This window comes from Siniperca chuatsi, linkage group LG23 (genome assembly GCF_020085105.1).
Source record: "Siniperca chuatsi isolate FFG_IHB_CAS linkage group LG23, ASM2008510v1, whole genome shotgun sequence".
In the NCBI taxonomy this organism is placed as follows: Eukaryota; Metazoa; Chordata; class Actinopteri; order Centrarchiformes; family Sinipercidae; genus Siniperca; species Siniperca chuatsi.
The window spans coordinates 8,834,819-8,848,750 of record NC_058064.1 but is presented as its reverse complement, the minus strand read 5'-3'; the positions used below and the strand labels follow the sequence as shown (position 1 = coordinate 8,848,750).

General features: G+C 42.9%; 1 protein-coding gene across 1 annotated transcript in view; it reads left to right on the top strand.

The window, feature by feature from the left end:
- The window catches only part of snd1 (staphylococcal nuclease and tudor domain containing 1), a 172,981-nt gene that overhangs the window by 18,237 nt on the left and 140,812 nt on the right, over positions 1–13,932 (top strand). Inside the window, exons 10-11 of the mRNA XM_044185773.1 lie at positions 311–415; positions 12,700–12,801. Coding sequence (XP_044041708.1) covers positions 311–415; positions 12,700–12,801 — 207 coding nt within the window. The remainder of the gene's footprint in view (positions 1–310; positions 416–12,699; positions 12,802–13,932) is intronic.

The window sequence follows — 13,932 nt, the reverse complement described above, 5'->3', positions numbered from 1 at the left end:
CTCGTGACAGCACACGATCTGCACTGTCACTCTCCTTCCGCCTTTGAATAGATCTCTTCCTCTCCATTTATCCTTTACCTGCTCCTTCACTTCCCATCTTTCTTTCAAATTTCGTCTTTTTGCTCCAACACTTTTCCATCCTGCAGGGGTATGATTGTGATTTTTTATTTTTTTTGTTTCCTGAAGGAAATAAATTAATTTCTTATTGAGTTTCTTGACTTCTTTGTGGTTCTTTGTGTTTGCCCAGCAATTTTTGTGCAAATGCATTTATTTTACTCAATTTCTCTCCTCTCTTCTTCTGTCCCTTTAGGTGATGCAGGTGGTCAACGCTGATGCCATGGTGGTTAAGCTCAACTCTGGAGAAAACAAGACCATCCACCTGTCCAGCATTCGGCCCCCCAGAATTGAGGGAGAGGTACAAACAAACCTGTGTATCTGTCTGCATGTATGTGTGTACACAGCTTTGCTTTTGAGTAGTGAAGGGATACTTGTGTGTGAATAACTGACTGAATGTGTTTATATGTGGGAGAGCTTGTTGTCTTGCATGGTCAGCCAATTAATCAGAAGCTCCACAGAGAAAGTTTGTGTCACTACTGTCTCGGATGTCTTGACAGAGTTAGTTCATTTTCATTTGAAGTCAAACACAAGCTGTTTACATCTCCCCCCACAAATTCCTGAATATTTATCCATCTCTCTTTTTCTCTCTCTCATGCCCTCTTCTCTTCCCGTACACATTAGTCTATTCTCTCTCTAAATGACCGTGGGAATAATTGTGACCACTTGGTGGCGCCCCTGCAGTTGGGGCACATGCAAACACAGTGAGATACTTGCACACACCCAGTGGTTGCAGCACTGCAGAGAGTGAGGGAGAGTGATGTTTTTCCGCTCCACACGCCCCCATTTTCCTCAGAATCACTTCAATTCTGTGAAAACTTAAACCTACACATACATGCTTACATGCATACCTAGTCGCAACAGGGGAGATGTTATATTTATCCACATAACAGGCAGTGTCTTGAAAAAAAACTGCATGTATGCAGTGACACCTAGACACAGAAGTCTACTGTGCTGGATGTCACTGTCTCACTCTCTAAGCATTGCTCACCCCCCAACTCTGATTATCAAGGAATTTATTGGTTGAAATTAAGCCCTTTTCATCACTGTACAATTTGAAACTTGCAAAAGGTTTCATTTCAACACAATGAATGTATTTTTAGATAAGGAATGCTAAATTTTTATTTCTCAATTACCTTTGCTGTCTGAGTCCTCTAAAATGCTATCATTTTGTAAATAACGGGCTCAAGATGTCTGAAAATGTCACTCCCATTAATTAGAAAGTTTTACTGTCACAACAGTACTGATTCTTCTTTTTGTCAGGGAGAGTTGCATGCTTCAAATGAAACCCTTCTTTCCCTTTGTTTAACATGTCTTAGGGCTGACAACCATTCCTCTATTCGACACACTGTTTACCGTAATATCCATTTATGAGCAAGTCATGTCTCCTATTTCACTGTTCAAAGAGGTATGAGACAAAGAGAGCGTTGTGCTTCTGGAAACAGTTGCAAAAGTCAGATTGCAGAATGTTTGCAACAGCCCTTTACTTTTCCTGTTTTGATTGTTTTTGTTTTCATTGACGCCCTCTCTCTGCTTGTTTTTTTCATTTTATGGTTTACTCTTTCCTATCTTTTCCTCTTTATTGTTGTCTAATTTTTGTTGTCTCCCTCTCTCCCCTAGTTTTGTTAGTGCCTCGCATCATTAAGAGTCTGCTTTGTATCTCTCTCTGCCTCCCTCCTTCCTTCTGTTCTCTCCTACTCTCCCTTCTCCTCCACAGTCACTTTCTCCTGCTGTCCTTTCCCTCCGGGTGTGCACGCTGTGGTCAGATTGTTGACCTGCACCATTGCCCTTCGTGTGTGTTTATTCTCCTTAGTTCTCTGTGGTTGTAACAAGCTTGTGGGCAAAAACATCTCTCCATTTTGTCTTCCTGCCCTTTCTCTTGTTCCTTGCATTACATAGCTTTAGCTCCCAACTTTTCCGGCCTGATCCTTTCCACTTTTGGAGATCCTTTCCTTCTCCCACGTTACTTTTCCTGATTTACTTTCCCAAATTTTCTCTTCCTTTCCACCTTTATATTCCTATTTAATTTTCCACTCTTGTCTTTGTCTCTCCCCTCATTATTTTCCCATCTCTTTCTGTCTTTTAGTGCCCCTCTGTATTCTGTCTGTCGCTCTGTCTTTGCCTGCACCAGATGTTTCAACAGTATGTGTTTTGTGCTTCATTACACTGTCGTATGTTGCAGGGAGCCTGGGAGAGTGAGCCCAGATGCAAATGTTTGTGTGTATTGTATTGGTGTATATCGGCACAGTGTTGTATTGCTTTTTGTTGCACTTGATGTATATTTAATTGCTCTTGTGTGGTTGTGTGTCTGATTTCTCATGTAAATACCCTGCATATTTATTTAAATCAGTCTGTCTGGGCACCACCTCACTGGGATAGTAGACTGAAATTTGTAGTAGTCTGGATAAAATATTACTGTTAATGTAACAATTTCACAAGTGCATAATTTACATTATGACCATTATGAACGAGTTAAGGGAAAAAAGCATGTCTAAGACACAACAAAGTATGCAGGTGTCTTTCTTTAAATTATAACATGTAGGACAATCAGTGTCATGTCATAGCCAGTGCTTCCTATAGCAGTTTGTGACTGCTGCAGGACAGCCTTTTTTTTCTAGGTGGTGTTAAATAAAAAACTGTTGCGGCAATTTGTGTTTTGATAAGGGTTGTTCATGGTGCTGCTGCTGGTTTGCTTTGTTAGCTAGTTATTTCCGTCTATGAGCTAAAGAGCTGCCTGCCTGCCTGTCTGTAATGCTGTTGGCTCAGCTTTGAGTGTTGTCGCTATGGCAGCAGTGCGGAGTTGTGATGAGGCTGTGATGAGCCCTTGGACTATAAGGTAGAATAAAGGCAACTGACAGAGAAGCACTGACATTTTTGTGATATCTTAATTAAATGTTTTTTCATTTTCATGCATGGGATTGAGATTTTTATGTCCAGTCTCTTTTGCCAGCTGGGCTTGTGTCTGATCACTAAATTAGGCAAGTGAGCTGTTACCTTAGGTGAGAAGGGGAACTTAATTTCATGCCCTGTCTACACTCATCCTTTACAGATGCAGATATAGTAGTTCACATTATGTTATTGGAAGCCATTCTGGATATTGTAATCTGTTAAATTTTCCTTTCATTAGTGTGGCTTGAATTATTTTGAAAAGCAATCAAATGTATCGTTTAGCACCTCCAAATATTGTTGTTCACCTTCCAAAGTATTGGTAAAGAAGAAACACTTTCCAGCCATGGCTAACAGCTGTGGGTAGGAATTTTTTTTCTCCACCTTGCCTAAATACAAAGTGTTTTTAGTGCACATGTACAGCATACATCCAGTGATAGCATGCACAAACTGAAAACGCCTGATTTTTGTGAGATTCTAAGCAGCAGGGGTGACTCCTACCTTTTTAGGTCAAGCAAGTGAGGTCACAGCAGGTATCTCTCAGCCAGAAGCTCGACACACACTGACATCATGTTGGCTAACACTGTCACGAGTGAGCTGGCTTCTTGCTTACAGTGCAGCAGACAGACACAAAGACATTGTCACGGTTTGCAGCACAGCTTACGCACACAAGCACACACGCAGAGAGACATTCTTGGTTAAGCTGCATTAGTCTATATCAGGAAACATCTTGGAAATTGGCGTCAGTGTTTGCACAAACATGGATTACACAGACATGTGCTGTATTTTGTGTAAATAGGTAGATGTGTGCATGTTAGCACTGTAGCCTATGAACCTCCCAGGAAATCTCCAGAGAAAACAAACTCAGAAATTTGGTATTGTGACAGTTGTGTGTGTGTGTGTGTGTGTGTGTGTGTGTGTATATATATATATATATATATATATATATATATATATATATATATATATATATATATATATATATCACACACACACACAACTGCTATGGCAAGGGGGAGCCAGGACTACAGGTCAGAGGGGAGCATCCAGCAGCTCCCCAACCAGAGATTGGGTACGAAGCCCCAAGAGAAATCACGCTGAACGAGGCAGCAACTGACCTGAAAGATAAGATCATGGCGAGGATGAATACAAGGCAACCCCGACGCCAACTACAACGGCTAAGTGAAGTACCATCAGAAAGTCTCTTAGAAGATGTGAATGCAGCATCCACAACCTACCACAACCATCACTGAAACCAATGAGCTGATATACGCCTCAGCAGCAGTGATCCTAGAGATGCTTGGCTACAAGAGCAACCATGGGAGCCATGAGAGACAATACCCACCATGGAAACGAAGGTTGGAGGCAAAAATCAAGGAGGCCCGGAGAGAAGTGAGCCAACTGACAGAGGCTGAGAGAGGGGCAATGAGAAAGCAAGTACCCAAGAAGTACAACCAGATGCCCATACCTGAAGCACTCGAAACTGCCAAACAAAGGCTCCAAGCCTTGGCCAGCCGCCTAAAGAGATACACGAGAGATAATGAAGCCAGAAGAATAAACCGGCTGTTCGCAACTCAACCTGCGAAAGTGTACGCTCAATGGCAGGGTAATAACAGCAGAGCAGACCCACCACGGAACAGTACTGGAAAAGTATATGGGAAAGGGAGGCATCACACAACAGCGATGCACAGTGGCTGGCAGCCCTGAGAAAGGACCACAGCAACCTCCCTGAACGGAATCCAGTCACCATCACAGCGGCAGACATCCAAGAAAGAGTCTCAGGTATGAAGAACTGGACATAACCTGTCTCTCCACAACATGGAAGCTCATGTCAGGCATCATCGCGGCTAAGATAAGTGGACACATGGATCAATACATGAGCAAAGCACAGAAGGGCATTGGCAGAGGAACCAGAGGAGCCAAACACCAACTCCTGGTTGACAGAACAGTCACCCAAGACTGCAGAGCCCGACACACCAACCTGTGCACTGCCTGGATTGATTACAAGAAAGCATATGACTCAATGCCGCACACATGGATCACAGAATGCTTAGAGATGTACAACATCAACAGGACTCTAAGGGACTTCATTGCGAACTCGATGAGGCTGTGGAAAACCACCCTTGAGGCCAATGGTAAGCCACTTGCACAAGTATCCATCAAATGTGGCATATACCAAGGAGATGCTCTGTCCCCACTGCTGTTCTGCATAGGTCTGAACCCCCTCAGCCAAATAATCAACAAGACAAGGCTATGGATACCGACTCAGGAACGGGGCCACCATCAGTCACCTCCTCTACATGGATGACATCAAGCTATACGCTAAGAGCGAGCGGGACATCGACTCACTGATCCACACCACCAGGATCTACAGCTCTGACATTGGGATGTCATTCGGGCTTGAGAAGTGCAGTCGAATGGTGACAAAGAGAGGGAAGGTAGTCCACACAGAAGGGGTCTCACTCCCAGAAGGAACAATAGCAGACAATGAGGATGGTTACAAGTACCTTGGAATACCACAGGCAAATGGCAACCTCGAAGAGGCAACAAGGAAGACGGCAACGGCCAAATACCTCCAACCTCCAAGAAGTCAGCTCAGTGGCAAGAACAAAGCCCAGGCAATAAACAGCTACGCCCTGCCAGTGATCAGATACCCTGCGGGAATAATAAGATGGCCAAAGGAGGAGATACAGACCACAGACGTTAAGACGCGAAAGCTCCTCACCATGCATGGAGGGTTCCATCCCAAATCCAGCACCCTGAGACTGTACGCTAGCCGTAAGGAAGGCGGCCGTGGACTAGTGAGTGTGAGAGCCACTATCCAGGATGAAACATCCAAGATCCACAAGTACATCCAAGATAAGGCCCCAACAGATGACGTGCTCAGGGAGTGTCTCAGGCAATGGAGAACAGAGGAAGACGTGCTGGAGGAAGGACCATCATGGGAGGACAAACCCCTACATGGGATGTACCACCGAACATAACTGAAGTGGCTGATATCAAGAAGTCCTACCAATGGCTAGAGCGGGCTGGATTGAAGGACAGCACAGAGGCACTCATCATGGCTGCACAGGAGCAGGCCCTGAGCACCAGAGCAATAGAGGCCCAGATCTACCACACCAGACAAGACCCAAGGTGTAGGCTGTGCAAAGAGGCCCCTGAGACAATCCAGCACATAACTGCAGGGTGTAAGATGCTGGCAGGAAAAGCATACATGGAGCGCCATAACCAAGTGGCTGGCATAGTGTACAGGAACATCTGCACTGAGTATGGACTGGAAACCCCGAGGTCAAAGTGGGAAACACCTCCAAAGGTGGTAGAGAATGACCGAGCCAAGATCCTGTGGGACTTCCAGATCCAGACTGACAGAATGGTAATGGCGAACCAGCCTGACATCGTGGTGGTTGACAAACAACAGAGGAAAGCCGTTGTGGTTGATGGTTGATGCGATGGCGATACCAATATATATATATATATATATATATATAATAATATATATATATATATATATATATATATATATATATATATATATATATGTGTGTGTTGCATTCTCTAGAGGTCTGTAGGGATTTTCTTGTGCCAGTTGTCATTATTATCTCTGTCTGTCTGGATGTGTTCGTGCACAGTTTGACCGTGCATTCTGCAAGCAAGGCCATTTATGTTTGTGTGCGGGTGCGTCTGGGTGTGTGTACTGTTCTGGGGTGCCGAGGCCAGATGCAATGTACCAGTGCACTGATGAATTGTGACTGTTCCTGCCATGCCCCTCTTCTTCTCTTCCCATCTCCTCTGGTTCCTTTTAGTCTCCTAACACCACACACATCCCCCTCCACTCATGACAATACTAATTGTGCTCAGACTGACAGATTGGTGGACCAATGGTGTCTGGCTGCAGCAAAACATAGGACACGAATTTTCTCACTTGCTCTCCTCTTCCTCCTTTTTCTCTTATTTTGGTTCCACTTCTCCCCAGTGTTACTGCTGTGGCATATCTTCAGATGTGAGTTATTTTGAGCTTGGGAGTTGGAGTCAGCTTTTTCTTCTCTTTCTCTCTCCTGCTCCCTCTTTCCTCTTCTCACCTCCTTTTTTGCTCTTTCTCCCTTTTCTCTTTCGTGTGCAGCAGGACAAGCGTAAACACGAGTGGGGAGAGATGTCTATGCTACTCAGTGACTCACTATTACACCCACCCACCCACTCACTCACTCACTCACTCACACTCAGTGTGTTTGCGCGTGTTTTATGTGTATCTGCTTTGACTATGCACATGCATTGAGTCTTGAGTGTGTTTATGTGTCGCTTCATGCATTGTAATGTATCTGTGCTTAAATGGTTTAAGTAGGGTTAAGTAAAGTGCTGATAGAAAGCACATAGAGGTCAACTCACTGTCCTTATGTAAGCTGACGCAATGACTGTGGCTCTTGCCCACACTCATCTATACAGGCCTGCCTACTCGTCTAACTTCTTAACAGTCCACCTCTGTGTGTGTGTTGAATTTGTAGATGATTTAGTCTCACTATACATCTTTCTCTGCCCTGTCTACTGCTGCTTCCCATAAACCATCTGTCTCTCTGCCTCTCTCCACATCGCTCTTTTCTTCTGTCTCCTTCTTATTTTTACTTTCACTTTATTAGGTTTATTTTTATACTGGAACACTGCACATTGATTAGCATTTCTGTAAATATGTCAGTTTCAACACAAGTCTGAAAAGTCTGGCAAAGTATGTGGGCAGAATTTGACAATTTCCAAATCTTTAGGTACATCAAAATGTGTAGATATGTCTGGAAGGCTTGTCACAAAACAAATGACTACATTTTTTTGTTGCACAGCTGCCATTGTTTCACATGTCATTATTTTGATCAATTGCTATACAGGAGTATGGTTTTGTTACTAGTGTCTGCACATGATAATGAATTCTATTTCACATCTACAACTGCAGTCAAGACATCAAGATCTAAAAAAGGTGGCAGAATATGGAAATACAAAATGTGTTGTAATGCTGTTACAGCTAGTCAGCTAATTATCAGCTGTAGTGTAGGGCAGGATGCTCAAATACAATTAAAAAAGATAAAGAAATTGACAACATCCAAATGCTGTCAAACAGAAAATTGACACTATACTATGCAACAAAAAAAAAACAATAACATGTGGGACCAAAAGATAAACAGACGGGTAAGAAGATGACAGCTAACAAACAAGTAACAAAACAAGCAGCGGGAAAGACATAATTTAGAAAAAGGCTTAGGCATTGTATTAATGGAATTTTGGTTCTCAAGTTTGTGTAATACAGTAAGGTAATATTTTTGTTGATTTTCAGTGGCTTTTCAGAATAGAATCAGGCCACTTTGATTATGCAAATGTCACTGTTGGAATGTAATTCTCAAAGTTTGATACAAAATTTGAATGGATGTAGTTTTACGATAGCCTTTTCAGACGGGCCCATCTGCTTCCTGCTCTCTATTTGTAACTGTGGCTTGCTTCTCTTTTCTTAACGCCCCCCCCCCCACCACTTCTGTTCCCATCCTCTAAATCTTATGTCTGGCCATGTGTGCGCCCTCAGCATGCTCCTAGCCTGGCATGACATGCTTTGACCTCAAGTTTGGGAGGACGATGACAAGGGAGGAGGGTTGCCCACCTCATGATACACTTGTGAACTATTGGCTGGGCGAGGCAGATTGGTAGCCAGTATCACCTCCTCACTACTGGATGAATATTTTTGGCCCCAGTGTGCTATTTGGCTGACATTGTTGAAAAAGCAAGGATTTGTCTTGCTTGTCTTTGTTAGTGCAGGGGGAGGAAGTTATACAAAGGGCTGCATTACAAGGTAATGTGACTGTGCTCTTAACAATACTGTTGCATACATCTCTCAGAAGTAACAAAGTACACACCACATCAAATCATTTTTGAACAGAATTTGTTCTGATACAGTCAAATTATAAATGGGGGCTTTGTGTTTGAGATAGATGTAGTATGTTCAATATTATCCAGTGTAAGCTGTGCAAATTTGCTCTGTGCTTTCAGTAGTTGAATGTATTCATCAATATTGGAGATTTTTTTAGCACGCAGTACTGCAGTGAGTCTAACCCTGCATCACTGTGTGTGTGTCTGCAGGGCCAGTCTGACCGTCTGTTTGGTCCAAAAATTAAAAACCGATCACATGCTTTACCTCACATTTTTTGTATGACATCCTTATTATTGAGTGCACAATCAGAACATGGGCTGCAACCTGTGACAGCTGTCCCAGTAAATTTACCTGCACCAGTCTTGTAACAGCTAATCATGAATTGAGTGGCTGTTTGTCATTATGGTGCAACAGGTAATTTCATTCTGGAATCCAGATTCTCTCGAGTTGTGGGATCGGTTCAAATCAGTTAGTAATGACTTATTTGTATTCTGGTGTATGAGCAATAATGGTGTGAATGTAAGATTATTAGATATATTTGATTTTGTATTGTAGTACCATAACCAGCTACATCTTTCATGCTCTTGCTTCAGGAAGTGAATGCCTCTGCTCTCTGTCATTCTTTTTCTTTTTCTCTTGCATTTTCTTACTCTCTCCACCCCAACCCTCTGCAGCCATTTATTGTTTATGCATGCATGCATGAATGAGTAATGTTTTTACGGCATACAATAGTAAATGCTGACTGTCTAGTGCTACTAGTGCGCCGCTTAATCAAAATATAATGCCCACTTTGTCTTGGACACATGCACACAGCAGTGTATTTCTCTCAAAATATAGGTTACAGACAAAATAACTCAATCAGGTAATTGCAAAACTAAGGCCTAATACTGTACACTCCCCCAACACCAAAGCCACACACCAGAAAGCATGACATGCTCCTGAGTCAGGATTTCACCCTTGAAGATCCAGAAGCTGCAAATGCTTCCAGCAGTAGCATCCACGCATTTGCAGCCCAGCCCCTGCAGCCCTGCGACACTGTACAATCCAGCTAGCGTCATCCCTCTGCAATAGTCAAAGATGATTCCTGAGCTTTAGCTGGTAATTTGGAACGAAGGGAATTTACCCCAAATAGAACAGAACTCCCCCTGAGGATAGTCAGAGCGAACTGTTGTTATTGGGTCATGGTTGAGACATAACAGTGACTCTCTCCTCTTTCTGTAACCTTCCTGCAACAGTTTATGGATGGTGTACACAGAGTTTGTCTGGTTGTCTGAGTAATTTAATGATGCTAATGTTGTCAGTTTATCTGTGTCTGGAGACTGAAGTTGAAATTGGCTCCATAGTGAAATAATTAGAATGGACACGGTCTATGTTTTCACATACTCGTCATGGTGGAACAGCCTTGTGTTTGTTTTGTTTGATTGGCAGTGGGGCACATTTATTTTCAAACTGTTTGAATTGCACTTAACTGTCAGGGAATGCTTAATGTCCCTTTTTAAATAGCACTACAACTGATATGGACCCTTTGTAGTTTGAACACAAAGCGGACCAGGCCCATTGTGAAATAGTGGGCAGTTGTTGCAATCAATTGGCATCATTGATTCCTATGACTGCCTATGTTTTTAGTTGTAACATTTCCTCTCATTGTCTCATTTTCTTGTTTTCTGACTCTTTCACCTTGTCATCTTCCACTCAGTCTTGCTCTATTCCCCATAGACGTTCTAAAAGATGGAGTAGTACCTTTTGTCCTTGTCTACTTCTCCACTCCTTGTGCCTAATTGGCATAGAGTGCTGACATTTACACTCTTCGCCCTCAGTGACATGGCTCCCTTTCCACCGTGAAACAGCTTTTTAGTTAGACATGATTTTTCCTTTTTTTCAGTTCCCTCTACTAGTTTCATTCTTTACTTTTCCCTGTACTTTATCCTGTGGTTTTGACCTGTGTCTATCCGAATTCTAATGACCAAAATGGAGTACTATAAATTGGCTGTGTGTAAAAGCCCTTCAGGCCGCAAACACACCATCATTCAGTATCTGGGAATTGTTTTAATGTATGTCATTAAAATAAATATGCTCCAAAAGAAGGATTTCAGCCAAGCAATGCCGGCTTGGTAAAAGTTATCCTCATCCCCAGCAGTGGACAGCTAAGTCCACAGTTCAGGAACAAAATGGAGGATTCCTGGCTGGCAGTGCTCCTAAAAGGCCCCATCATCCCACCGCAACTGACTTGGTAGGGATGAAAGACCCTGACAATAAGCCCCGACTGACACAAAATGGAGGACATCGGCTCTTGGCTGAGCGGTGGGGATTTCCACTGGCCATGTGTGAGATTAACTCACCTCCTAGGTTCCATGCTGTGCTGACTCTGCTCGTGAAAGTGTAGAGGGATGGGAGCGAGGGAGTAAGAAAAGAAAGATAGAAAGCTATTAAACTCAAAGGTTATTACATTCCTGCCAAGGTTAAAGGAACTCTGTTGGCTGATAGATTTGGCAGTTTCCAGAGATCCTTTACCAGGGCCAATCCAACAGGCCTTCTGTACAGTCATGTTGAGACTTACTCAAAATATTTAGTGTTTTGGAAGGAAAAATAATTGATTTGATTGATTTGTTGAAACATTCCTTAGTCTAGAATTTTTCTGTTTGACACCAGTGGAGTTCTCCACAAGATTTATGTTAAAGACCTTAATGGAGCCATAAGCACATGCTCAAACATACAATCACAGGCTCACGCACCCTTTGCTCCCCATATGTTCTCTCCACATCCATCTGCCCAGCTGTGTGCCACACCTGGCAGCTCCGAACAACTGGAGAGGCATTAAAAATGAATGAAAACCATTGAAGAGAAGAGGAAATGAGGAATTACTCCAACCCTGTGTGTTAATTTGCATGAGTGTTACTTCTGTTTGTATGACAGATAATGATGGCGTTCATAGAAGAGTGTGGGAGGGGCAGGGGTGGCGAGCACACTGGTATTGTCATTCATAGCCTTTTTCCTCCTGTTAGCGCCTGTCGTTTATTTTCTCACTGCGTCATTGTCATTTGCTGTATTTTTTTTTTTAACCCACCCATACAAAAATTGCACCTATCACTGTGTGTGTGTGTGTGTGTGTGTGTGTCTTCAGACTGGGAGCAACACAAAACCTCAGCCTCCTTTGAAAATGCAAATTCTATTTGTGGTGTGCTCCTGTCAGAGAGTGTGTGAGCGTATTGAAGGAAGTTTTTGTGTGCAACCGTGTGAGTGTACGTGTGGCTACATCTGTGTATGCACATAGTGTCAGCTATCTTTTGTGCATCTGTTTAACGCAAAGTATCTTTACCTTGGCTGTTCGCATCCGTGTCCTTGGTAACTTTGTTTTGCACCAAAAAAAAAAAAAAAATCAGTTTGTGAGTATTGACAGCAAGAGAGATGTTTGTGTTTGAGGAAAGGTATGTGTGTGCGACTGTGCATGCGTGAAATGCTGCTGTTCACACTAAAATATGTCACAGTGAGTTCAGAGTCCAGAGCCTCCTTGTCGCAGGACTGAAGTAGAGGGGAAAGAAGGAACAAACAAGCTGACTGTGTCCGAATATGTGTCTGTGTTTATGTCTGTACGTGTGAGGTGGGGGTTTGTTTTTGTGTGTGCATGTTTCTCAGAGGTCTGCATCTGCGGTGGATATGTTAAGCCACGCAGCTTTGAAAGTGCAATGTGAATAACTTTTTCCTTCCCTGTCCTTCTTTCTCTACCCATTTTGTTTTCTCCCTTCTCCCTCTCCACATCCTCTCCCTAATTTCTCCTTCATCCTACCTTTGTCTGTATTCAGGAGAAAAACAAGGACAAAGACAAACGTTTCCGTCCACTCTACGACATCCCCTACATGTTTGAGGCCCGTGAGTTCCTGAGGAAGAAGCTCATCGGAAAAAAGGTAACAACCAGTGACAGAGTTTGAAACCTCCCAGTCTACTCTTTGGCTTTGTGTGTGTATGCCAGTATGTGAATTTACTTGATTGACTCTAATCAGCTTTTAATTAATTAAACAATAGCTCTAAACAGTGATTCCCCCAGTGGCTGTACATACACTACAACGCCCCTTTCCCCCTCACCGGTAGCTGAACACACATTTGAAGCCCTAAGCTAGATATATATTTCTCTCCCTCTCTGTTTGAATACCAAGTACTCTCAGTAGATGCCCTGGGGCTTGGTATTGGCCCGGACGCACCCTTTAAACAAGCATTGTTGATTTCCCCCTCTTGTGTCTATTGATCTACCGTACACCTTGGGGGTTGCTATAATTTACACACATCTGACCCATCAGAACCCAGCACTGAGCTAGGGAGCACTCAAGACACACACCACCGCTTGAACATCTGCCTTTTTGTGTTAAATTTGAATAGATGAACTCTGAATTGAGATTAGTTGTATGAGTCTGAGGGCGGCGGGGTACTTAAACTGACTTAAATTAGGTTCAGTGTTTTGAAATAGTTTAGGTACAATTATTACAAGTGAGTACTGATTTGTAACTAGCTCTGTCCAGTATTAAACATAACAAACTTTTCCTTACATATCAAAATAAGTTTTCAGTGCACACAGTAGGTTGTTACACCAGGGTCCCCTCAGTAAATCACTAAAAAGATGTCTACATTGTTGATGATGTCCATACAGTGGCAATTTTGCTGCCTCCAGTGGCAGTAATGGCACAGGGAGAGAAGGCAGCTGTTGCTCACAGGTACGCCCAGGGCTCTTGTCCACTGCCTGACTTGATGATAGTTTGTTTTTCGAAATAGCTAACTCTTAACACTTGTCAGATGCAGAGGGGGCACATTAATTAATGGAAATATAATGCTGGAAAAGATGGGAATCTTGCTTGCAAAAATCTACATGGAAATGGAGTTGACAGATCAAAGGAAAACTCTGTCAAAATGGTGCATTTATGCACAATCACACTGACAAAATGACTTCCCTAGTCAGAAATTATCTCATAAATTCAATGCAGCTGACTTCCAAGTATTAGATTTTGGAGCTTAGACCTCCACAAATCAATTCTCAGTGTGCTTTT